The sequence below is a fragment of the Salvia splendens genome, chromosome 20, assembly GCF_004379255.2.
Source record: "Salvia splendens isolate huo1 chromosome 20, SspV2, whole genome shotgun sequence".
Taxonomy (NCBI): domain Eukaryota; kingdom Viridiplantae; phylum Streptophyta; class Magnoliopsida; order Lamiales; family Lamiaceae; genus Salvia; species Salvia splendens.
In genome coordinates this window covers 3,865,399-3,889,848 of record NC_056051.1, presented here as the reverse complement: position 1 = coordinate 3,889,848, position 24,450 = coordinate 3,865,399, and the positions used below count along the sequence as shown (strand labels likewise).

General features: G+C 43.3%; 1 protein-coding gene across 2 annotated transcripts; it reads left to right on the top strand.

Annotated features, from left to right (window-relative positions):
* The first annotated feature begins 20,202 nt into the window (after positions 1-20,202).
* Positions 20,203-22,835, top strand: LOC121780675 (putative wall-associated receptor kinase-like 16). Of its 2 annotated transcripts, none has more exons than XM_042178306.1 (4): positions 20,203-20,772; positions 20,888-21,192; positions 21,271-21,438; positions 21,523-22,835. In XM_042178306.1, exons 1-4 carry the CDS (start codon positions 20,225-20,227, stop codon positions 22,710-22,712), a joined length of 2,211 nt encoding a protein of 736 aa, XP_042034240.1. In that variant the 5' UTR covers positions 20,203-20,224; the 3' UTR covers positions 22,713-22,835. The 2 variants fall into 2 exon arrangements, with proteins under 2 accessions (XP_042034240.1, XP_042034239.1); XM_042178305.1 differs by having other exon boundaries at positions 20,203-20,776; positions 20,871-21,192.
* The last annotated feature ends 1,615 nt before the right edge of the window (positions 22,836-24,450 follow it).

Sequence of the window (24,450 nt, the reverse complement as noted above, 5' to 3'; positions counted from 1 at the left end):
GGCGTCATGCGGGAAGTGTCTGCCATTGTGGCGGTTATGTACATAGACATTAGGGAGTTCGAGGGTGCCCCCGAGCCCGAGCCGCCTGGCTTGTTTCGGCTCGGCCCCTCCTCCCTCTAGCCGCCTTCGCCGCATTTCTCCTTTGCGGCCGACGGCGCTCACGGGAGGACCCCCTAGCATCGTATGTCGTGCCCTCAACCTCCTGCGAGGCAAACTCCTGTGCGGCGCTGCCCGAACCGCCATCACTAGACGAGTATTGGCTACCTGTTGTGTGCTTCGTGCGCTTCGAGGTCGAGCCCGAGCTAGATCGCACACCGTCGGCCTACCTTTCCTCGTCTTTGACGTCCTCCCAAACATCGGCATGTTTGAATTGTTTGTCGGTGTCGTCGAAGTAGACTCGCAGAGCCGACCTCAGAATGTCGGTTTCCGTGGCTCCACTTTGGTAGTGGGCGGCTTCACTCTTGTAGATGGCGCATAATTTTTTGACCTCTCTGTCGACTCGGTCAAAGTGAGCGCAGAGAATCTTAAATGTGCGGCGGCGGGACCCCTTCGGCTTTATCTCGTGCTAAGCCTCGGTGACCATTTCCCAGAAGCACTTCCAGAATTGTTGATTCCCGACGATGGGATCGTACGAGACGCTGATCCAGGCATTGTACACCACCAGCGTTTCCTTGGGGCTGTACGGATGCATGCCGGCCTAGATCCTCCTCCTGCTCCACCTCGTCCGCCTCCGCCTCCGCCTCCGCCCTGGTGGTTCCACCGCCTCGGCCTCCTCCACCGCCTAAGCCTCCTTCCGGAGTGGGTTCAACCGAATAATCCTCCCGAATTTGGGATAATCCCTGCGAATACATCGGGGATGAGGTACGGGCGTATGCATCCACATCAAAATGGGTTGGTTGGTACCCCCGGCGTCGACGAACCGGAACCACCACCCAGGACATTGTACATGCCCCCTAGTCGCCGAACGCGTTGACGTCGAACCCGCCGGAGCCGCCACCGCCAGAGTTTCCATCGCCGGATAATTTGTGATGGGAGGTTAGATGAAAATTGGAGAGGAAATGAGGATGATTTGGGAAGAATAGATGTGAATTTGTGTGTGAAATGACGATGAATTAGGAGTATTTATAGAGTAAAAAAATAAAAAAAATAAAAAAACGGTAATATTAACGGTAATTTTACTGTTTTTGGTTTTTTTATTAATATATTTTTAAATTCGAATTTTAAAAAAAAATTATTCATTGCGTCAGCGTGACGATGCACATCCGCGGGCCAGCGAGTGGGCGTCACGCATGGCGCCGGAGCGCGCCACGTCGCGCTGGCGCGTAGCGAGACTTCTGGCCATCCGTCTCGTCGGGACGAGACGCTCGGCGGGCTGGGGATGAGACGGGACTCTGCAACGCGTCTCGCCGCCGTCTCCTCCCGGCGTGATGGGTTACGGGCCACCCGCGTGACGCGTTGCGGGTGGCCTTATTAACAAATGTTCCAAGCAAATGTGTAGACTTTATTTTATCTTGGTCAAGATTTGTCATATTTACATTTATTTCCGATTAAAAACGACATGAATCTTCAAAGTTTTTGCAGAATTCTATCACAATTAATCAGTTTTGACGTAATTGTTTAATCAGACCTATCACAATTACTCAGGTATGAAATATTTGTTTAATCAGTTCCATCACAATTAATCTAGTTCATGGGACCTACAATAATGCTAAAGTCTAAGACTCTAAAGTTCACCAATTGTAAGGGCATCCACCGTGGGGCGCCCTTAGGTCCGCCTTAAAGTCCGCCCTAAGTATTTTAACTATTTGAATATTTAAATAACTATAAAAATTGAAAAAAATCATTGTTTCATTGAAAATTCAGTCGGGTCTCATTTTTTTAGTGAGAAAGATTGAGAGAAATATTGGTGTGTGGGGAAAGTGAGAGATATGAGATAAAATATAGTATGAAAAATAGAATGAGAAAAGGGGGTTTAAATAGGTAAAATTTTGAAGAAAAAAAAATGCGTTGCATCGTCCGCCTAGCCCACAGTGGGGCGGACGTTACTGCGGACAATGTGTGTTCCAACGCCATCATCTGCAGCCGATCTATAGGGCGCGGACGATGCATTGGACATCGTCCACATACCCACAGTGGCGGACGAAAGGCCGCCCGATGCATCGGGCGGACGATCGTCCGCCCCACTGTGGATGCCCTAATAATTCTAGTATTTTATCGGACGGCCTATCGTCCGCCCCACTATGAATGCCCTAATAATTCTAGTATTTTATCGGCATCGGGCGGCCTATCGTCCGCCCCACTGTGGATGCCCTAATAATTCTAGTATTTTATCGGACGGCCTATTGTCCGCCCCACTATGAATGCCCTAATAATTCTAGTATTTTATCGAGGGGCCTATCGTCTACCCCACTGTGGATGCCCTAATAATTCTAGTATTTATTATTCAGGTCATATATAGATAATTAATAAAGTACGGTAACAAGTAAACATTTATATATTCAGTTAATTGGATCTTGCCAAGTTCACAAGTTGGCCTAGTGAATTCGTAGCTATTTGAATTAGTGATTAAACTGAACAATAAGATAATTACTTATTTTCGAGTATTTTTTCCGTAAATTATAATGGTCCACAATCTGAAATAAGAAAACAAACATATAGAATATAGAAAGGTACATATACTATATGAGAGAATAGAATAAAACATAGAGAAGATGTGTTGCTTTTTACCGGAAAAAGAAATAGTTGTGACTATCTATTTCATCCTTTTTTTTAATTCATTCTCATAGACAAAAATTGAACCCTTAACCTTATGTTGTTTAAGGAATGAGGTGCTGAACTACTACAGCAACAATTTTTGTTTATTTATTCCAACTTTTATGAATAGAAACTAAGGTTTAAATGTTCAAAATAGAAAGAGTAAAAGTGGTACCATAATGGATGTTGACATTAAGTTGGGATAACAAACATTTGAATTGTTCAAGACTTGGACATCGATTGATTTGGCTCAAACTTCATGTGTATATTCTCTCTCTACTCCACCATTATATCAATTCACACGCATAATTGATGTCATTTAGGCTATCCGCAACGCTGTTTCTTATCCGTTCCATAACCGTCTATTAAATTACTATTCATAGTCCCCACTGTACATTTTCCTCCGTCTCTTAACTAAGGGACAAACACCTGCAACCCTGCATTTCTTATCCGTCCATTAACCATCTCTTAATTTACTATTCATTCATTTTCATTTATTATTTTTAATTCCAACACATTCAATTAATAAAAAACACATTTCATTAAATAAATAAAAATACAACATAAAATAAAATTACAACTTAAAATTAAAAAAATAAAAAAAATACATAATTAAAATCTAAATAAAATAAAAATTACATAATTTAAAATACAATTTTATAGAAAATAAAAAAACTACTCCGCCGGTGAATCATCCCCCGAAGGCGGTGGAGGTGCACTGAAGCCACCTGGAGGCGGAATACCAAGTTGTCTTGCCATAAACTCAATTCCGGCAAGATAGGCTTGGTATTAGGGAGGCGTCATGCGGGAAGTGTCTGTCATTGTGGCGGTCATGTACGTGGACATTAGGGAGTTCGAGGGTACCCCCGAGCCTGAGCCGCCTAGCTTGTTCCGATTCGGCCCCTCCTCCCTCTAGCCGCATTCGCCGCATTTCTCCCTTGCTGCCGACGGCGCCCACGGGAGGACCTTCCGGCATCGTCTGTCGTGCCCTCAACCTCCTGTGCGGCGCTGCCCCAAACCGCCCTCACTAGACGAGTATTGGCTACCCGCCGTGTGCTTCGTGCGCTTCGAGGTCGAGCCCGAGCTAGACCGCACACTGTCGGCCCATCTTTCCTCGTCTTTGACGACCTCCCAAATATCGACATGTTTGAATTGTTTGCCGGTGTCTTCGAAGTAGAATCGCAGAGCCGACCTCAGAATGTCGGTTTCCGTGGCTCCGCTTTGGTAGTGGGTCGCCTCACTCTTGTAGATGGCGCATAATTTTTTGACCTCTCTGTCGACTCGGTCAAAGTGAGCGCGGAGCATCTTTAATGTGCGGTGGCGGGACCCATTCGGCTTAATCTCGTGGTAAGCCTCGGCGACCTTTTCCCAGAAGCACTTCCAGGATTGTTGATTCCCGACGATGGGATCGTACGAGATGCTGATCCAGGTATTGTACACCGCCAACGTTTCCTTGGGGCTGTACGGATGCCAGCCTAGATCCTCCTCCTCCTCCTCGTCCGCCCTGGAGCTTCCACCGCCTCGGCCTCCTCCACTGCCTCGGCCTCCTTCCGGAGTGGGTTCAACCGAACAATCCTCCCGAATCTTGGATAATCCCTGCGAATACCCCGGGGCTGAGGGACGAGCGTATGCATCCACATCAAAATGGGGTGGTTGGTACCCTCGGCGTCAACGAACCTTGGGTGCCTGGCGTCGACGAACCAGAACTACCACCCAGGACATTGTACATGCCCCCAGTCGCCGAACGCGTTGATGTCGAACCCGCCGGAGCCGGAGCCGCCACCGCCTCTGCCAGAGTTTCCGTCGCCGGACATTTTGTGATGAGAGGTTAGATGAAAATTGGAGAGGAAATGGAGATGATTTGGGAAGAATGGATGTGTATTTGTGCGTGAAATTAGGATGAATTAGGAGTATTTATAGAGTAATAAAATAAAAAAATAAAAATGAAAAGAAAAAACGGTAATATTAACGGTAATATTACAGTTTTTCATTTATTTATTTGTAAATTTGAATTTTAAAAAAAGATTTATTGCGTCAGCGTAACGATGCCCACTCGCGGGCCGGCGAGTGGGCGTCACGCATGGCGCTGGAGAGCGCCACGTCGCGTTGGCACGTGGCGAGACGCCTCGCCATCATTATCGCCGGGACGGGACGCTCGGCGAGCTGGGGACGAGACGCTGCAACGCGTTTCGCCGCCGTCTTGTCACGGCGTGATGGGTTACGGGCCATCCGCATGACGCGTTGCGCGTGGCCTTATTAACAAATGTTCTTGTTTCCAAGCAAATGTGGAGACTTTATTTTATCTTGGTCAAGATTTGTCATATTTACATTTATTTCTGAATAAAAACGAGATGAATCTTCAAAGTTTTTGCAGAATTCTATCACAATTAATCAGTTTTGACATATTTGTTTAATCAGATCCATCACAATTACTCAGTTTTGAAATATTTGTTTAATCAGTTCCATCACAATTACTCAGGTTTGAAATATATTTGTTTAATCAGTTCCATCACAATTAATCTAGTTCGTGGGACCTACAATAATGCTAAATTCAGGGACGGACCTAGCGTAGGCCAAGCCACCGCTCCAGCGGGGGCTTGGCCGGCGCCGAACCAGTATTCCGCCATGGTTGCCCGTGAAGTGTGCTTGTGTCTGTGAAAGAATTGAAATGGAAATACACAATGAAGAAGAAGAGAAATAGAGAAGTTTTAGTGGGAAATGTGTAAAACTTACAAAAAGTAAAGCTAGATGATGTCAAATTATATATAGACGATAGTGAAGAGGTTACGAGGTGCGTAGGTGTCGTTCAAGTGAGGATATATCCTACTGGCAGGATAAAGATCCTAACTAAGCCTAGACCTCGTCTTCAAAGATTCCTCAACCCACTTCTACTGATCAGTATAGAATCCCACAGAGATGGTGCGTTTAAACTACTGCGGTGATGTTTTGGAGGGTTGGTTAGCTACCACGCTCGGGTTGAGTTTCTACCTAGGCGAGTAATTAAAGGGTGGCGTCCTACTGACTAGGATGGGGGAGCAGATCATGGAATGCAACTGTGTACGTGGAAATGAGGGGACATGGTGTAACAGAAATTGTTTGGAAAGGACGGTATTTCTATTTTTGGCTAAACAGAATATTCAGAGTGTAGTGGAGGTAGTGGTGACTAGGCTGACAGATCTGCAGGTACAACCAGAGGTGAAGGACAAAAGAAAGCAAAAGTAAATAAAAGTAAGGTGGTCCCCAATCTGGATGTAGACATCGTCTTCTCCAACAACACAACTTAAACTCAGATAACAATTCCAGATCCAACCCGGCAAACGCAGATTAACAACTCGCGAACACAGATCTAAAACTAAGAAATCAAATCTGAAATCAAACGCTGAAACTGGACTTCTGCATGCTGGTCAACATGAAAAATCGATTCAGAAAATAAAACGAAGCCTTGCATGCAACGATCTACTTCCAGATCAAATAGTACATGTTTACCTATCCTAAAGAAATTTGTTACGTAACAGAATTTAGAGATTTAGCACTTAAAACACCGAGAAATCTTAGATCTAAGCTAACTAGACAAGGAAAGAAAAGAACACTACAATGAACGAAACGGAAATCAACTTCATAGCATTAACACGTTCGGATATCCAAAGCAAGTATTTCAAAACAACAAAATCCCAAAATGTAACAGAAATCCAACGTAAAGACGGAGAACTAATTAAACTACGAAAGCAATTTAAAGATTGTTTGCCACTCCGGGCGATAAAATCTCTGACTGGAACTACGATCTAGCTAACTGGAACGGACGATGACTGGAACTCGGGAACATTCTGAACGTCAGGTGATCATGGCTCGGCGAGGCAAGAAGTGGACACGGCTGAAAGACTGAAATTACCGAGAGAACTCTCTACCTAAAGATGATGGTGAATTGAAGTCTATCCCCCCCCGGCTGCTCCTTCTCTCTCCAACTTGGCTACCTTTTATAGGGAGGCTACCCTTGATTTTAGGGTAAATCCTCGCTGCAATTTGACTTCTTTGCCCTTAATTGTGGGTAATCCGTCCCAGCTATCCGTCTTCTTCATCTCAAGCCGTTTTAGCACGTATACGGATCAGTATGAGACCATGCTGGCGCTTTTTCTACCCGAACACTCCGGAACTTCCCTACTGGCCAGAACACTTATCCTGCACACTTTGAGCAACTGCTTTGCAAATATAATCATTTAAACCTGTCATACTGACCAGTAACCGAGGCCTAGAATACGACTTATCAAACTGCTCACACTTACCACATGCTTGCCCTCAAGCGTGAAGAACAAACAAAAAGCAATAAGTCGCATTCTAGCCTGGTTACTTCCCTGCCCGACTCTACCTAAAACTGGACTCTAGACTACAACGACGAAGAAAAAAGAAAACACAAACACAAACACAGAAATACATAAAACACTAACAGATTGGGCTACATTTTCAACCATCCCTCCCCTCGGGATCAGGTGCAATCCGGCCTTAGACAGCCTTGAACTTCTGCCGCCCCCCTCTTTCTCTCCCAGTCAGTACATCTGCTTGTCAAGATCGCCCACACTCTCGGTCAACCACTAGGTTCACTCAGTCACTCGCACCTCACCAGGAACGTTAGGACTGAATTCTCTCATCATGCTCAACCACAATTGCTTTGGACTTAGATCTCACGTGCAGCTACTGAAGGACTTTAAGGCTTGTAACGGGGCTGTTGGGTTGTAGTGTTTTGGGTAGATGTTCCTAAGGCTCTAAGGTTCAAAAACTTCTATTTAATTTATGAAGGGGGATTGTGTGCATCAGGCTTCTGATCAGTTGCTTTTCTTAGCTGGTGCTTCTGGCTTGAGTTTCCAACTGGTTAGTAGGCTTCTTGTGGCTTCGCCACCCTTATTCCTTCATTTTTTTGTGTGGTCAAATCTCTGACCATTTTCTTCTTTTCTTTCTTTCTTCCTCTCTTTTTTTTTTCGTGGCTTTGCCACCCTTATCCCTTCCTTTTTTTGGACCTGGAATGTCTCCCTGGTCGATTTTCTTCTAACTTTCCTGCCCAGCTGGTTTCTGCTTTTTTCACACTTCTTCCTAGCCAGTAAGCTCCATTTGTTTCATGCCTTACACACAGTCCCAGGGGCTAGGGGTGTTTATCTGGGTATAAAAGGTTAAGAAAAAAAGGGTTCTAAAGGTGGTGGTTTTCTTTTCTTTTTTTTTTTTTTTTTTTTTTTTATGGGGGGGTTCCTACTGCCTTCAGTATTTGCTACCCGTGATCACTTCACCCTAGGCAAATTGTGGCAGCCTCCCTTTTCTTTAAGTGTATGTGGAAAGTGGTTCCACTTTAAGGCTTATAACTCACATTTTAGAGGGCTTTCGTGTTTGGCTCTAAGTGTGGGCTTTTCTCTCATACTCACATCATCCATACTGGTCAGGAGGTACTAAGGAGAGTGGTTTCGGTTTTCCAGCTTGTCTTATCTCCCTCAATTCCCTTCACCTCCAGCTCAGGACGGTTGAGTTTTAAGCCCAAATCAGCACACAACATAAAAAAACTAGACCTAAAAAACACAAAACGAGCACAAACACAGAACACACATATATACATCATACTGGCCATTACGTCCCCCCTCCTACTTCACAAGTGTCTGCCCCAGATAAGGCTGTGAAGTGGAAAAAAAAGTACTGGCCAGTATGGTAGACACACAGACAACAAAATAACAAACAAAAATAACAACTCAAACAGAAACTTCTCACACTTAGGCTATGGAATAGGCTAAGTGGGAGAGGTTTGAACACCGGACAAAATCCACTAAACAAAGAAACACGTATATTCAAAAGAAACACAGAAAACATGCTACCAAGAAACAAACCCTAACTTCTCACACTTAGACTATGGAATAGGCTAAGTGTTATGAAGTGGGGTTTGCTCGCAAACACAGATTATACTACCTAACCGAATACCACAACATAACAAAAATACGAAAAGTTAAAAAAGCTTAAAAAAAAAACTAACTTGGTCAGTAGGGGGGGGTCTATCGAAGTCGCCTGCTCCTTCGTGGGGCAGGTGGTGCAGGTTGTTCCTTCGGGTTGTCCTCTTCCGTTCCAGTTTCATTTTCCTTCGCCGGCTCCTCGGCTCTTGCCAGCACCTCGGCGTCCGCTGTCTCTTGCTCATCTGCTACTCCGGTCTCTTGGATATGTGGTTCATCAGTCCGGCCACCATGGCCACTCGGTCTTGCAGCTTCCTTTCCTCCTCACAGGCTGTAGCATCCATATTCACTTTCTGTACTGCCCAGTATGCTCAGTGCTCGATCCCTACAGGTAAGTGGCACATTTTTCCAAAAACTATTCGGTAAGGGGACATACCAATGGGGGTCTTGTAGGCTGTTCGATATGCCCAGAGAGCATCCTCTAATCTCACGCTCCAATCCTTCCGAGAAGGATTTACAGTTTTCTCCAAAATCTTCTTTATCTCTCGATTAGAGATCTCGGCTTGGCCGTTAGCTTGCGGGTGGTAGGGGCTTGAAAGTCTATGGTGCACACCGTACTTTTTCATTAAAGCTTCAATTGTACGATTACAAAAGTGTGTACCTTGATCAGAGATGATCGCCCTTGGGACTCCGAAACGGCTGAAAATGTGACTCTTTAAGAATTTGGCCACCTCCTTTGCTTCACACGTACTTGTGGCCGTCGCTTCTACCCATTTGGAGACGTAATCCACCGCGACTAGGATATACAGATTGCCATAGGACGAGGGAAAAGGCCCCATGAAATCCATTCCCCATATGTCGAATAATTCACAAACAATAATCGGTACTTGCAGCATCTCATCTTGGGCAGATATTCCACCGGTCAGTTGGCAACGCTCACAGCTCCGGCAGAACTCGTATGCATCTTTGTTGAGAGTTGGCCAGTAAAAGCCGCTATCCAGAATCTTCCTTGCCGTCTTCTTGGATCCGAAGTGCCCTCCACATGCTAACGAATGGCAGTGGGTCAACACATCCCGCTGTTCCCAGTCAGGAATGCACCTTCTTATCACTTGATCGGATCCTACCCTCCATAGGTAAGGGTCGTCCCAAAAATAATATTTTGCCTCACTCTTGATCTTCATTCGTTGGGCTTTGGTAACACTTGGTACCTCTGGAAGTTCTCCAGTTACTAGGTAGTTGGCCAGGTCCGCATACCATGGCTCCTGCCCTACCTTCTCTTTTCCTTTTGCTGCATCATTCTGACCAGTAAGTTTGTACACTTCTTCCCAATCAATTTTTCTGGGTGCAAAAATCACCTCACATAAGTGTTCCTCTGGAAACTGGTCGTGCACCTCCTCGCTGTTTCCTTCTTGCACTATTCTGCTCAAATGGTCTGCCACCTTGTTTTCGACTCCTCTCTTATCTTCCACCTCCCAATCAAATTCTTGCAACAAGAGTACCCATCGGATCAAGCGTGGTTTTGATTCTCTCTTGGTAACTAGATACTTAAGGGCTGCATGGTCAGTGTATACTACGACCTTAGATCCCAGCAAATATGGCCGGAACTTCTCGAAAGAAAACACCACTGCCAGCATCTCCTTTTCGGTGGTATCGTAATTCCGCTGGGCTTGATTTAGAGTCTTGGACGCATAAAAAATTACGTGCCTCCTCCCATCGATCTTCTGACCCAGCACGGCCCCTACCGCAAAGTCGCTGGCGTCGCACATTACTTCGAAAGGATGGTTCCAATCAGGAGCTCGTATGATAGGTGCGGATACTAATTTTTCTTTGAGAAGATCGAAAGCTGCCTTGCATTGCTCATCAAAAACGAACTCCACATCATTTTGAAGCAGTCTGGTAAGGGGTTGGGCGATTTTGGAGAAATCCTTTATAAATCTTCGATAAAATCCAGCATGTCCCAGGAAACCCCTTATTCCCTTCTGATCAGTAGGGAATGGTAATTTGGATATGACATCCACCTTGGCTCGATCCACCTGGATACCTCTTTCTGAGACTACGTGTCCTAGGACTATCCCTTCGGTGACCATAAAATGGCACTTCTCGAAGTTCAAAACCAGACTCTTTGCTTGACACCTTTCCAAAACTATGTCCAAATGATGAAGGCAAGAGTCGAACGAGTCTCCGTAAACCGTGAAGTCATCCATAAATATTTCTATGCACTCCTCAATCAAATCGGAAAATATGCTCATCATGCATCGTTGAAACGTACCTGGAGCGTTGCATAAACCGAAAGGCATGCGACGGTATGCATAGGTTCCAAACGGGCAAGTAAAAGTGGTTTTGTCCTGGTCCTCAGGATCCACGTGAATTTGGAAGTACCCGCTGTACCCATCTAGGAAGTAGAAAAATTTTTTCCCAGCTAATCTCTCTAATATCTGGTCGATGAAAGGCAAAGGAAAATGGTCCTTCCTTGTTGCATTGTTCAGCTTCCGGTAGTCGATGCACATTCGCCAACCCGTGACCAGCCTTGTTGGAATCAGCTCGTTCCTCTCATTCTTGACAACTTGGATCCCGGATTTCTTTGGAACCATGTGGATCGGGCTGACCCACTCACTGTCCGGCACTGAATAGATAATCCCTAGCGACAACAACTTCAAGATTTCCTTTAAAATTTCCTCTCGCATGTTAGGGTTTACCTTCCTTTGAGCATCTCGATGAGCCTTCGCTCCCTCTTCTAGCCTGATGTGGTGCATGCAAACGTCGGGGCTTATCCCTACTAGATCTGTAAGGCTCCATCCGATTGCCTTCTTATTCCTATTCAACACAGTCAGTAGCCGCGCTTCTTGTTCTTTTGTGAGACTGCTGTTGATGATTACGGGATATGAGTTCTCCTCCCCGAGGTAGGCATACTTCAAGTTCGATGGTAACTTTTTTAGCTCGACTTGGGGTGGAAGTGTGTCTTCGGGTAGAGGGTTTTTCTGGGCCTCCCCGTCTTTCTTTAAGTCTTCCCCTGAAGGTTCTTCCGTACTGACTGGAAGCTTGGCCCCTGCGGCTCCAATGAACGCCGACTTTTGACAGAATTCCTTGATCGCTCCTTCTATTTCTTCGTCGGTCAACCCCTGGCTACTGATCAACTCACACCACGCAGCAGCTTCTTCGTCGGCCTGATCACAAGCATCTAAAGCCTGGAGTTTTTCCTGTAATAGTTCGGTCTCAAGAAAATCTTGGACTAGAGGGTCAATCACATCAACAAAGCATAGATTTTCAGAATCAATGGGTTTCTTCATGGCATCATTTATATCAAAAGTAAACTTCTCACCATTAAAATCAATGCAAATAGTCCCCTCGGCCATATCCACTATTGTCTTAGCCGTTCTCAAAAAAGGTCTCCCTAACAAGACTCCACTAGACTCTCTCGCTTCATGCTCACTCATTTTGATCACATAAAAATCAGCAGGGTATGTGAACTCCTGTACTCTAACCAACACGTTCTCTAAAACTCCCTCAGGGCTTATGCACGACCTATCAGCCAGCTGGATCAACACCCTAGTGTTTGACAGCCTCACTCCTTTCAGTCGGTTATAGATTGATAATGGCATGACATTAATGGAAGCTCCAAGATCACACATCGCATGTTCAACCTTCACATCCCCTATAGTTATGGGTAAAGTGAACATACCTGGATCGGCCCTTTTGGGCGGCAGTTTCTCTTGCACAATTGCGGATGCGATCCCTTCCACCATGATTTGTCCATCTTTTTGAGCTTTCCCGGCTATGAAATCCTTAATGAATTTTCCGAGCGGGGGTAGTTTCACGGCTTGGAGGAATGGTATGGTGACGTCCAACCTTCCAAAAATCGACAAGTAGTCGACCGGGTTCTCTTTCTTCCTCTTTGTAACAAATCGGAATGGGAATGGTTTCTCCCCTTTTTTCTCTTCTACGGGTTCCTCAGCAACTTTCCTTGGTAGCTCTTGGGTCCGAGCCTCCATTCTGGGATTTTTCTCTTGAGGAGGTTCCTTCCTGGTCAGTAAGGCATCGGGTTCACCTCTTATACTTGGTGTATCATCCAGGAAGAATGGATCCTGCATTCGAGGCATGAAATTCCCTATTTCCTCAGCTGAAATTGTCTCGCCTCCTATCTTCGTTCCATTCGATCCTTCACTCGGCTGTTTCGGTTGAGGTGCATCATAAGTAGTTCCTGACCTCAACGTGACCTTACTCACATTTGCCTTCTCGGGCATTTGGACTGTAGATGGGAGTTTTCCTGCATTTCCCTTCAAATCACCCATCGAACTGGCCAGTTGAGCTAACTGCCTATTCATCATATCCATGTTCGCCTTATGTTCTTTCTGGGAATTTTGCATCCCCTGCACGACCTCATTATGGGCTTGCAATTCTCCTTTGATGTTCTGTTGTGATGCTAGCATTTCACTCATCATGTCCTCAACGGATCTCCTCGGCCTGTTCGAGTTTTGGAAATGACCCGGCCCTTGGTGTTGATAGTTCTGGAAGGTTTGCTGTCCTTGATTAGGCGGGTATTGGTTATATTGGGCAGGAGGAGTGTACTGATCTTGAGGATATTGATTCTGGTGCTGGGCTTGGAATTGATTCTGGTTCTGATGGTGTTGGGATGCTTGGTTTGGTTGATTTTGGTAGTTTTGGAAATTTCTCTGATGGGGTGGCACGTAAACAGGGTTCGAGTTTGAGCTTTGTGGGTTATAGTTTTGGGCTTGTTGGTTTCTTCCTGACCAGTTGGGCTGGAAGTCTGGGTTTGCTGGTCCACGGTTAGGGTTTTGGTTCGGGTAAGGGTTATATTGGTTCTGGCCTTGACCTTGGTTCTGGTTTTGGTTCCCTTCTCCCCATCGAAAATTCGGGTGGTCCCTCCATGGTGCGTCCCGTTGTCTCCCCTGGATCCAATTCTCATTCTGGTTAAAATACCCAGCAGCATTAGCTTGCTCCGTACTGATCAAGTCATTCGGATGCTCGTATTGGGCCCCTTGATTCCCCTGCTCTGCACCCTTGTAGTTCCCAGTTGGGAGAGGTGGTGGAGTGCTCTTCTCGATGGCACTCAAAAGTGACTTCTTCAGTTCATCCATCTTCAAGTCCATTTTCTGCTCCAGCTTGTTCTCCTGATCAGTAGTCGATGCAACCGCAGCCCGCTCTCGGTTGTATCCTTCCCTTGAATGGTCATACTCTTTCTTTGCATTCAGTAGCTTCCTTAGGACTCTCTTTGCTTCGCTGACCCGTAATTGCGTGAAGCTTCCTCCCGAAGATGAATTGGCCAGGTCTTTGGTTACCGCGTTCATGCCCTCGTAGAAAGTATGATGTACTTCAATGTCCGCCATGCGATGGTTGGGACACGATTCCAAAAGACCCATGTATCTTGCCCAATAGTCGCTCAAGGGCTCGTCATATCCTTGCTTCACATTCGTTATTTCTCTCTTCAGTGCGCTTGTCTTAGATGACGGAAAAAACTCGCCCAGGAATGCTGACTTGAAGTCGGCCCAAGTCTCAATAGAGTCAGGGGGCAAGCGCATGAACCAGGTGTTCGCTTCCCCCTTGAGCACAAATGGCAGAGCTTTCAGCCTATAATCATCTTCAGTCGCTCCTGCTGGTCTTCTCTGCGCTCTACAAATCTTACAAAATTCGTGAAGGAACTCATACGGCCCTTCATAGCTTTTCCCGCAGTATGTAGGTAGAATCGCTATGACATGAGGCTTCACGTCACAAGCAGTCTGTCCCGGGGTGACCACGATAGCTTGCGGTGGTTCTCCTTCGGTATGCGCATTCAGCGTACCGATCTCTGGATCTTCGTCCATGTTGGCAGCCATTCCTGGATTGCCTTCCAACAGTGGTAACTCCACGGGAATTGGTCCTTCTATGGTGTCCTGTTCTTCGTCGCTACTCGTGTCTAGGTCAGACAGAGTTGTTGACAGGCCAGAACGAGTGGTCACAAGTATGGATCCTCGCTGAAGTATCTTCGGTTTCCACGGATTAGGATCCGAACTGCTTCTCATAAACTGAAACAAAAGAAAAAGAGAAAAAATTATACACAATATTTACGCCAAAGTATCACACACAATAGTATATAAAACGCCATCCATCCCCGGCAGCGGCGCCATTTGAAGAGGTTACGAGGTGCGTAGGTGTCGTTCAAGTGAGGATATATCCTACTGGCAGGATAAAGATCCTAACTAAGCCTAGACCTCGTCTTCAAAGATTCCTCAACCCACTTCTACTGATCAGTATAGTGGAGGTAAGGGTCGAATCCCACAGAGATGGTGCGTTTAAACTACTGCGGTGATGTTTTGGAGGGTTGGTTAGCTACCACGCTCGGGTTGAGTTTCTACCTAGGCGAGTAATTAAAGGGTGGCGTCCTACTGACTAGGATGGGGGAGCAGATCATGGAATGCAACTGTGTACGTGGAAATGAGGGGACATGGTGTAACAGAAATTGTTTGGAAAGGACGGTATTTCTATTTTTGGCTAAACAGAATATTCAGAGTGTAGTGGAGGTAGTGGTGACTAGGCTGACAGATCTGCAGGTACAACCAGAGGTGAAGGACAAAAGAAAGCAAAAGTAAATAAAAGTAAGGTGGTCCCCAATCTGGATGTAGACATCGTCTTCTCCAACAACACAACTTAAACTCAGATAACAATTCCAGATCCAACCCGGCAAACGCAGATTAACAACTCGCGAACACAGATCTAAAACTAAGAAATCAAATCTGAAATCAAACGCTGAAACTGGACTTCTGCATGCTGGTCAACATGAAAAATCGATTCAGAAAATAAAACGAAGCCTTGCATGCAACGATCTACTTCCAGATCAAATAGTACATGTTTACCTATCCTAAAGAAATTTGTTACGTAACAGAATTTAGAGATTTAGCACTTAAAACACCGAGAAATCTTAGATCTAAGCTAACTAGACAAGGAAAGAAAAGAACACTACAATGAACGAAACGGAAATCAACTTCATAGCATTAACACGTTCGGATATCCAAAGCAAGTATTTCAAAACAACAAAATCCCAAAATGTAACAGAAATCCAACGTAAAGACGGAGAACTAATTAAACTACGAAAGCAATTTAAAGATTGTTTGCCACTCCGGGCGATAAAATCTCTGACTGGAACTACGATCTAGCTAACTGGAACGGACGATGACTGGAACTCGGGAACATTCTGAACGTCAGGTGATCATGGCTCGGCGAGGCAAGAAGTGGACACGGCTGAAAGACTGAAATTACCGAGAGAACTCTCTACCTAAAGATGATGGTGAATTGAAGTCTATCCCCCCCCGGCTGCTCCTTCTCTCTCCAACTTGGCTACCTTTTATAGGGAGGCTACCCTTGATTTTAGGGTAAATCCTCGCTGCAATTTGACTTCTTTGCCCTTAATTGTGGGTAATCCGTCCCAGCTATCCGTCTTCTTCATCTCAAGCCGTTTTAGCACGTATACGGATCAGTATGAGACCATGCTGGCGCTTTTTCTACCCGAACACTCCGGAACTTCCCTACTGGCCAGAACACTTATCCTGCACACTTTGAGCAACTGCTTTGCAAATATAATCATTTAAACCTGTCATACTGACCAGTAACCGAGGCCTAGAATACGACTTATCAGATAGCTAGCAGTATAACCTAATCAATCCAATAAATTTTCCTATTTTATTCAATTCAACTCAATTCAATTACATTGGTCACCATTTTCGATCAGTAATTCTAGTTATTCTAATCTACCAATCCAATTTTCATTAAATAAAACTATACAAATGCGCTTTCCCCTTTAATTAAATAATCAATTATTTAGGTTTTATAAATTAAAGCTGAATATTTTATTTATTTATTCAATTTAGGATTGAATTTTTGTAATTATAATAATGATTTGTGATGCTTATTCATTCTATTTTTGGGAATAGAAAGTTAGAAATGTAGGTAGTAACTTGCGATTATAATTTATCATTAATTTCAAAATGGAGATTTATTGAATTTTTGTTCATTATCTAGCATTTTATAAAAAGTGTAAAGACATTATTTATACAAATGAATAATTATTATTATTACTCCCCCCATTCTGTGGTAGTTGAGTCATTTCATTTTCTGCACTCGTTTTACAAAAATGATACTCCCTCCGTCCCAATAAGTTGAGTCGTATTCCTTTTTGGGACGTCCCAACAAAGCTGAGTCATTTTCCTTTTTTACTAAAAATAAAACATTCAACCACTCTTACTTTATTTTATTCACCTACTTTACTATTTCTTTATCCCTCCTAGTACTTTTTTCTCTTTCCTATTGTATTTTAGAGCATCCACAACCGTGCCATTGCCAGCGGCACGGTTGTGGGCCCGACCCCACTTTTTCTGCCTGCTCTCTGGCAATAGCACAACACCCACAGCTGTGCTCTTCCGCAAGGACGAGCACAATTAATTTAAAATTCAATTACACAAAAACATTTCCATAATACTAAAATTCATTAAAAAACCACAATAAATATTACAAATTACAAATAAAATAAAAAAGACATAATTAAAATCCTAAAAATTACATAATTAAAATCATAAAAATTAAAAATAACATAATTAAACTCCTAAAAAATAAAAATTACATGATTATTGGCTAATATTACCCGAGGAAGACTATGCATCCGGCGGCACCAACCCCAATTGTTTTTTGAGACCCAATATCATGTCCTCGTGCGTTTGAAGTTGCGTGGGGGTCATAGTTGACCTATCGGCCATATTGAGTTGGGCCAAAAGGGCCCACAACGAGTTGTTCGGGGGTGGAGGTGGAACATAGGGTGCGGGTTCGGGGGCGGGGGCAGATGGAGTCGCGGCGCGACGGCGTTCGGCCGCCGCCTTCTTCCTTCCTTGCGGTCGGCGTCGGGAACCGCTTGGTCCGGCGTCGGGGCTACCCAAGTTAGCTTCGGCGAGTTGGCTAGCCACTTCTTCGCCGGCGTCGGATAGGGATGCCGACCGTGACCGTTTGGAGGAGCCGCTAGAGGAGGATGTTACGCCTCCCAGATACTTCGGGTGCGTCCTCGTTTCCTGCCAAACATTTAGGTACTTGAACGACTTACCGTTCATGGATTGGTAGGTGCTCAGCGCCGCAGTGATGATGTCGACCTTGCTCCGGCCGCTCCCGGCATTCTTCGACTCCTGGAAGAAATAGCCATTGAACTTGCCAATTTCGTCGTTGGCTCGGCCGATGCAGTTGCGCACCATACTCTCGTTGCGCTCGATCATTCCCGGCGGCCGGTTTGCATTGTATCGCGGAGAGACGCGCCACCAAAAGTGATCGCCGGATTGGTTCGTGCCAACCACCGCATCTTCGGAGATTTCCAAGTACGCCTTGAACAATCTATCCATCTCCGCCGGTGAGTACGGTGTGCGGGCACCGGCGCGAGATGGAGGAGTCAGAGTTTGGGAAGGGACGGGAGGCCTAGGCTCCGGTGTCCACCCGTATCGCCCATCGGAGGCACCTTGCTCGTCGACCGGGTATGGCCGGTAGCCAGCCGGAACGCCCGAATCTTGGGTGAGAGGAGGGGCCGAATAGTCCGTTTCCGGACTAGGAAACGGTTGTGAACCGAACCATTTGGGGTTCCAACCGTGGGAGCCCGTAGGGTTATCGTCTTGGCCGGACATAGTGATGTTGTAGGGTATGAGAGAATGAAGATGAAAATGGATATGAGAGATTGAAGATGAAAATGGATATGAGAGAATGAAGATGAGAATTGTGTAGTTTGATGTGAATTTTTTGGAGTGAAATTGGGGGTATTTATAGATGAAAGTGTGTATTTTTGGGGAAAAAAATGAAAAAAAATTAAAAAGTGGAAAAAACGGTTATAAACGGATATATTTTTTTTGGGAAGTGAAATTTTTTTTAAGTGAAATTTCACGTCAGCTGCTCGCTGGCACGGCGCGAGCGCAGCGGCGGCGGGTAGCGTCCGTGCCAGCGGCGCGGACGGCCGTGGCAACGGACGCCACCGTTGTGGATGCTCTTACTTTCATTTAATCTATTCTACACAATTTCTTAATCTCTGTGCCCAAAAGTTTTTGTACCAATATAGTTGGGACGAAGGCAGTAATAAATAGTTTAAATGGAAAGAAAGTAAAGTAGGTGATAAAATAAAGTAGATAAGAGTCTTATCTACATTATTCTCTCTCTTAGTTTATTTTTTCTTTACTTTAACTATTTATTATGATTTTGTTAAAACGAGTGCAAAAAAAAAATGACTCAACTAACGCGGAACGAATGAAGTATTATTTTAAATTTCAGCACCAACTTCTTAATATTTCTGGTTCCGTCCCTGGCTAAAGTCTAAAGACTCTAAACTTCACCACTTGTAAGGGCATCCACAGTGGGGCGCCCTTAGGTCCGCCCTAAAGTCCGCCATAAGCATTTTAATTATTTGGATATTTAAATAACTACAAAAATTGGAAAAAAACCTTCGTTTCATTGAAAATTCAGTCGGGTCTCATTTTTTAGTGAGAAAGATTGGGAGAGAAATATTGGTGTGTGGGGAAAGTGAGAGATGAGAGATAAAATATGGTATGAAAAATAGAATGAGAAAAGGGTATTTAAATAGGTAAAATTTTGAAAAGAAAGAAAAACGCGTTGCATCGTCCGTCTCACCCACAGTGGGGTGGACGATACTGCGAACGATGCGTATTCCAACGCCATCGTCCACAGACGATCTATAGGGCGCGGACGATGCATCGGGCATCGTCCGCATACCCACAGTGGCGGACGATGCCCTAATAATTCTAGTATTTTATCGGACGGGCTATCGTCCGCCCCACTGTGGATGCCCTAATAATTCTAGTATTTTATCGGGGGCCTATCGTCTACCCCAGTGTGGATGCCCTAATAATTCTAGTATTTTATTATTCAGGTCATATATAGATAATTAATAAAGTACGGTAACAAGTAAACATTTATATATTCAGTTAATTGGATCTTGCCAAGTTCACAAGTTGGCCTAGTGAATTCGTAGCTATTTGAATTTGTGATTAAACTGAACAATCAGATAATTACTTATTTTCGATTATTTTTTCCGTAAATTATAATGGTCCACAATCTGAAATAAGAAAACAAACATATAGAATATAGAAAGGTACATATACTATATGAGAGAATAGAATAAAACATAGAGAAGATGTGTTGCTTTTTACCGGAAAAAGAAATAGTTGTGACTATCTATTTCATCCTTTTTTTTAATTCATTCACATAGACAAAAATTGAACCCTTAACCTTATGTTGTTTAAGGAATGAGGTGCTGAACTACTACAGCAACAATGTTTGTTTAGTTATTCCAACTTTTATGAATAGAAACTAAGGTTTAAATATTCAAAATAGAAAGAGTAAAAGTGGTACCATAATGGATGTTGACATTACGTTGGAATAACAAACATTTGAATTATTGAAGACTTGGACATCCATTGACTTGGCTCAAACTTTGTGTATAATATTCTGTGTCTAAATAGTAAATATACATGTATATATATATATGTGTGTGTAATGTTATCATACATGTCACAGGCATAATCTTAGCTATGATCATCTTTATCTCCATCTTCGTGTTAACCTCCTTAATCTCATCAACTCTAGTGTTTTCATCACTTAATAATTTCCCCATAGCCAGGCCCGGCTGCAAGAGTACTTGCGGCGAAGTACAAATCCCCTTTCCTTTCGGCATCAAACGCAAATGCTACCGCACGAAACAGTTCCTCGTGACTTGCAACAACACAGATTTCACTCCTCCGAAGCTATTCTGGGGTAACGTAGAAATCACAGACATATCCCTCGACGGCCAGATCACGGTGGTGCGCAGCATAGCCAAAAACTGTTACGATAAACAACAAAATCGTTCTAGCGACAACAACCCCATTCTAGAACTTCCTTCCAATTTCAGGGTGAGTAACACTGCGAATAAGTTCACTATCGTCGGGTGTGACAGCTACGGCTATGTGTCGGGCCGCCGTAGGATCGGCCGCAACTTTACTACGGGCTGCACCGCCATGTGCAGCTCCCGTAACGATCTCCAGGAAAGAGAGTGTGCCGGAGCCGGCTGTTGCCAGACTACCTTCCCTGAAGATGTTTGGTGGGTCGGGTCCAACTTTATCTCATAATTAATAGTCTTTTTCATTTTTTTTTTAATTTTGGTCAGTAAGTCCCTTATTAATTCATTTTTAATTTTAGGTGCGAATTGATGTCAGGAGTTATTCCAATTATACCAAAGTTTCGGACTTCAGCAATTGTAGTTATGGCTTTATTGTTAAGGACAAAGCCTTCACATTCTCTAAGGACAATCTTACAAACTTGTCCAACGTTACAAAACTTCCTGCGGTGCTTAATTGGGACATCGGGAAAGGCACGTGCGAGGTGGCCAAGAGCAACCTCAAAGCCTATGCTTGTAAAAGTGCGGAATCGGAATGCTACGAACCCGTAAGCGGCTCTGGCTACCGCTGTCGCTGCAGGAATGGATATGAAGGAAATCCCTACCTAACTAGTGGATGCATAGGTATTGACTTTTAAGAATCAAATGTGTTTGTTTACTACTCTCTTTCTATTTACTATATTTGAACTACAATGTTTGCAGATATTGATGAATGCACACTCAAGATTAGTAATTGCACCAAGAATGCGAAATGCGAGAATACAATAGGGAGTTACACATGTTCTTGTCCCAAAGGTCACAAAGGTGATGGAAAAGAAGGAGATGGCTGCGTAAAGAAGCAGAGTCTGATGATTGCCTATGTCTTAATTGGTAATAAATCAACACTTGATCATTCTCAAATTTTGGTTTCTTCAGATTTATCTTTTAATTTTGGCTTTTCAAACAAATTAACAGGAATCATTGCTCTGCTACTTTGTATCATTCTACTCTACTTGGAACTTAAGCGAAGATCACAGCGAAAGACCAAGCATAAATTCTTCCTCCAAAACGGTGGAAGTATATTGCAAGAGAAACTCGCTACGGGAGAAGTCTCACCGCAAATGGTCACCATTTTCACCTCCACCGAGCTACAGAAGGCGACAAACAACTTTCACAACAGCATGATCATTGGCCGAGGTGGCTTTGGCACCGTGTACAAAGGTGTGCTAGCAGATAGAAGAACAGTGGCAATCAAGAGGTCTATAAGAGTTGATCCCACACAAATCGAGCAGTTCATCAACGAGGTTGTTATTCTGTCTCAAATCAACCATAGGAATGTAGTTATACTTCTTGGATGTTGCCTAGAAACAGATGTTCCGCTTTTAGTCTACGAGTTCATTAGCAATGGCGCCCTTTCTTCACACTTGCACGATGAGGCTAAGGCACGTGTTCTTGATTGGAACATGCGTCTAAAGATCGCTACAGAAACTGCTGACGTCCTCTCGTATCTTCACTCTTCAGCTTCTACTCCCATCATTCATAGGGATGTCAAGCCGGACAACATCCTTTTAGACCATACTTTCACAGCAAAGGTGTCGGATTTTGGAGCTTCAAGGTTGGTTCCCGTTGATCTCGCGCAGCTATCTACAATGGTGCAAGGGACTTTCGGATACCTTGATCCTGAGTACATGCAGACGCACCAGTTGACAGAAAAGAGCGATGTTTACAGCTTTGGAGTTGTTCTGCTGGAGTTAGTCACGGGGCGTAAAGCGTTGAGTTTTGATAGGCCGGTAGAGGAGAAGAGTTTATCCAGCTATTTCCTTTATGTACTCAAGCAAGATTTGTTGGTAAAAATAATTGATGAAAAAATTGTGGGTTCGGGAAATATGGAGCAAATATATTCGGTTTGTAAGCTAGCGAAAGAGTGCTTGAACGTGAAAGGAGAAGATAGGCCGAATATGAAGGAGGTAGCAATGGAGCTTCAAGGACTTATACTCGGAGGAAAGCACTCGTGGGAACGAAATAATGCGGACAATATAGAGGAGATGGAGTATTTGCTACCAAATAATCATGATGGAATGGGAGGTGTGAGCTCAAGTGTGGGATATGATAGCATCAGCAGGGATCATATTGGTTTGCCAATCAATGGAGGAGGAGGAAGATGATATTTTACTTTGAGAATTTATGTCTTCTTTCGAGTTTGTGCAATTTGGTATTGTGTCTGTCACACATTGTGTTTTGTATCAAATGTCCGTTTTTATTTTGAAATATTTGTAGTGTTTTTATTATAACTAGTATTAACACCCGAGCTATGCACGGGATATAAGAGTTTCAAATAATGAATATAAAATATAATAAATATATAAGAATTGAAAGCAATATTGTGATAAAAAAAAGAAAAATGTACTTATCTTGTCTCACTCAAAATGAAGAATTTATTACTCCTCAGTAAATGAAACATTTATGCAATTTTAATTTATAATCTAAGTGAAGTAAAAACAATAAAATTAATGACAAAAATAAGATATGTGACTAATGATCAAGGAGTATGAATTAATTAGAATAAGATATACAAATAAAGAAAATATGTGTGAGTAAAGATGTTTATCATCGAGCTTCAATGACAAAAAACCTAGCCGTTTTAAAACAGAAAAGTAACGCCTTTTCAGCTTCAACAATGAGCTGAACTTCATATCATCGAGCTAGAGCTTCTTTCTTGGGCCTGGACTTGAAATGATTTTGGGCTTGAGATAATTCAGCCACATTACTTTCAGAAGGTGTTTGCAAAATCTATACCAATTCAATTTTGAAATGTTATTCTATCACTATGCCAACTCACGTACACAATTGATGGGGTTTGTCATTTTTACATTTTATTCTGAATAAAAACGAGTTGAATCTTCAATGTTTTTTGCATAATTTTTGTACCAGTACAATTTTGATGGGGTGCTAGCAAAAAATTACTTCTTGTCATAGTTTATCACCAATCATCTTTGATGACCCATTCCATATTCTAAAGAAAATGACACAACAATGAATACTCACACTATGTTAAAATACTCTTCTTTTGTGACAGGGATGGAAGAAGACCCCTGTTTGCAAGTTGATTATTCATGACTCGAACGTCCGTTGACTTGGCTCAATTTCATTTCCTATATTTAAGTCATATTTTGCAGAGGGGGAGGAGACTATGTGCGACGGTCGGTCTAACGGCGACAAGCGGGAATGTCGGGCTGTGACAGACCAGACCCAGGTGAGGTCGACATTCGTCCGAGGGCCGCCGGAAAGTTCATTCATGGACCTCCGACTCAGTTTAGTTATTTATAGTTTATTCATAATAATTTTATGTTTTGTAAAATTTATATCAAGAAGATATTTCTTTCTCATGGTATACATTAATAATTTAACTGATAGACTTAATTTAAGAATGTTTTTCAAATTTAATGATAGATTTCATCCATCCAATATAAGCCATACGTTTCTTTTGGATATGAGATTTAAAAAAAATGATATTTAAAATTAAGTTGAGAGAAAATAAGGTAGGAGAGATAATTAAGTAGACAAGTGAAATGAGAATAAAAAAAATCGCTTATGATGCGACGGAGGGAGTACTATGTTATTGTGATCAAATTTATATTTTTTTCTACTTTTTTTCCTTATGTGCTTAAATGAGTAGACGGAGGGAGTACTATGTTATTGTGATCAAATTTATATTTTTTTCTACTTTTTTCCTGATGTGCTTAAATGAGTAGTACTCATGTATATGCTTAAATTCTTGAAACATGTTTTTTACTTATTATAAATCTAATAAAGTGTTAGTATATATATTGGATATTGCCTTATTCTAATTAACACATTTTCTGAAATAGAAACATAATTATTTCTATTTTATCGTATGTCTTA

Coding starts and splice junctions, on each gene's coding strand:
- LOC121780675 (XM_042178305.1), top strand. CDS start 20,225: ATGATCATCTTTATCTCCATCTTCGTGTTAACCTCCTTAATCTCATCA. Junction 20,777..20,870: donor TCCCTGAAGATGTTTGGTGG/GTCGGGTCCAAC, acceptor TTTTAATTTTAG/GTGCGAATTGATGTCAGGAG. Junction 21,439..21,522: donor GATTGCCTATGTCTTAATTG/GTAATAAATCAA, acceptor ACAAATTAACAG/GAATCATTGCTCTGCTACTT.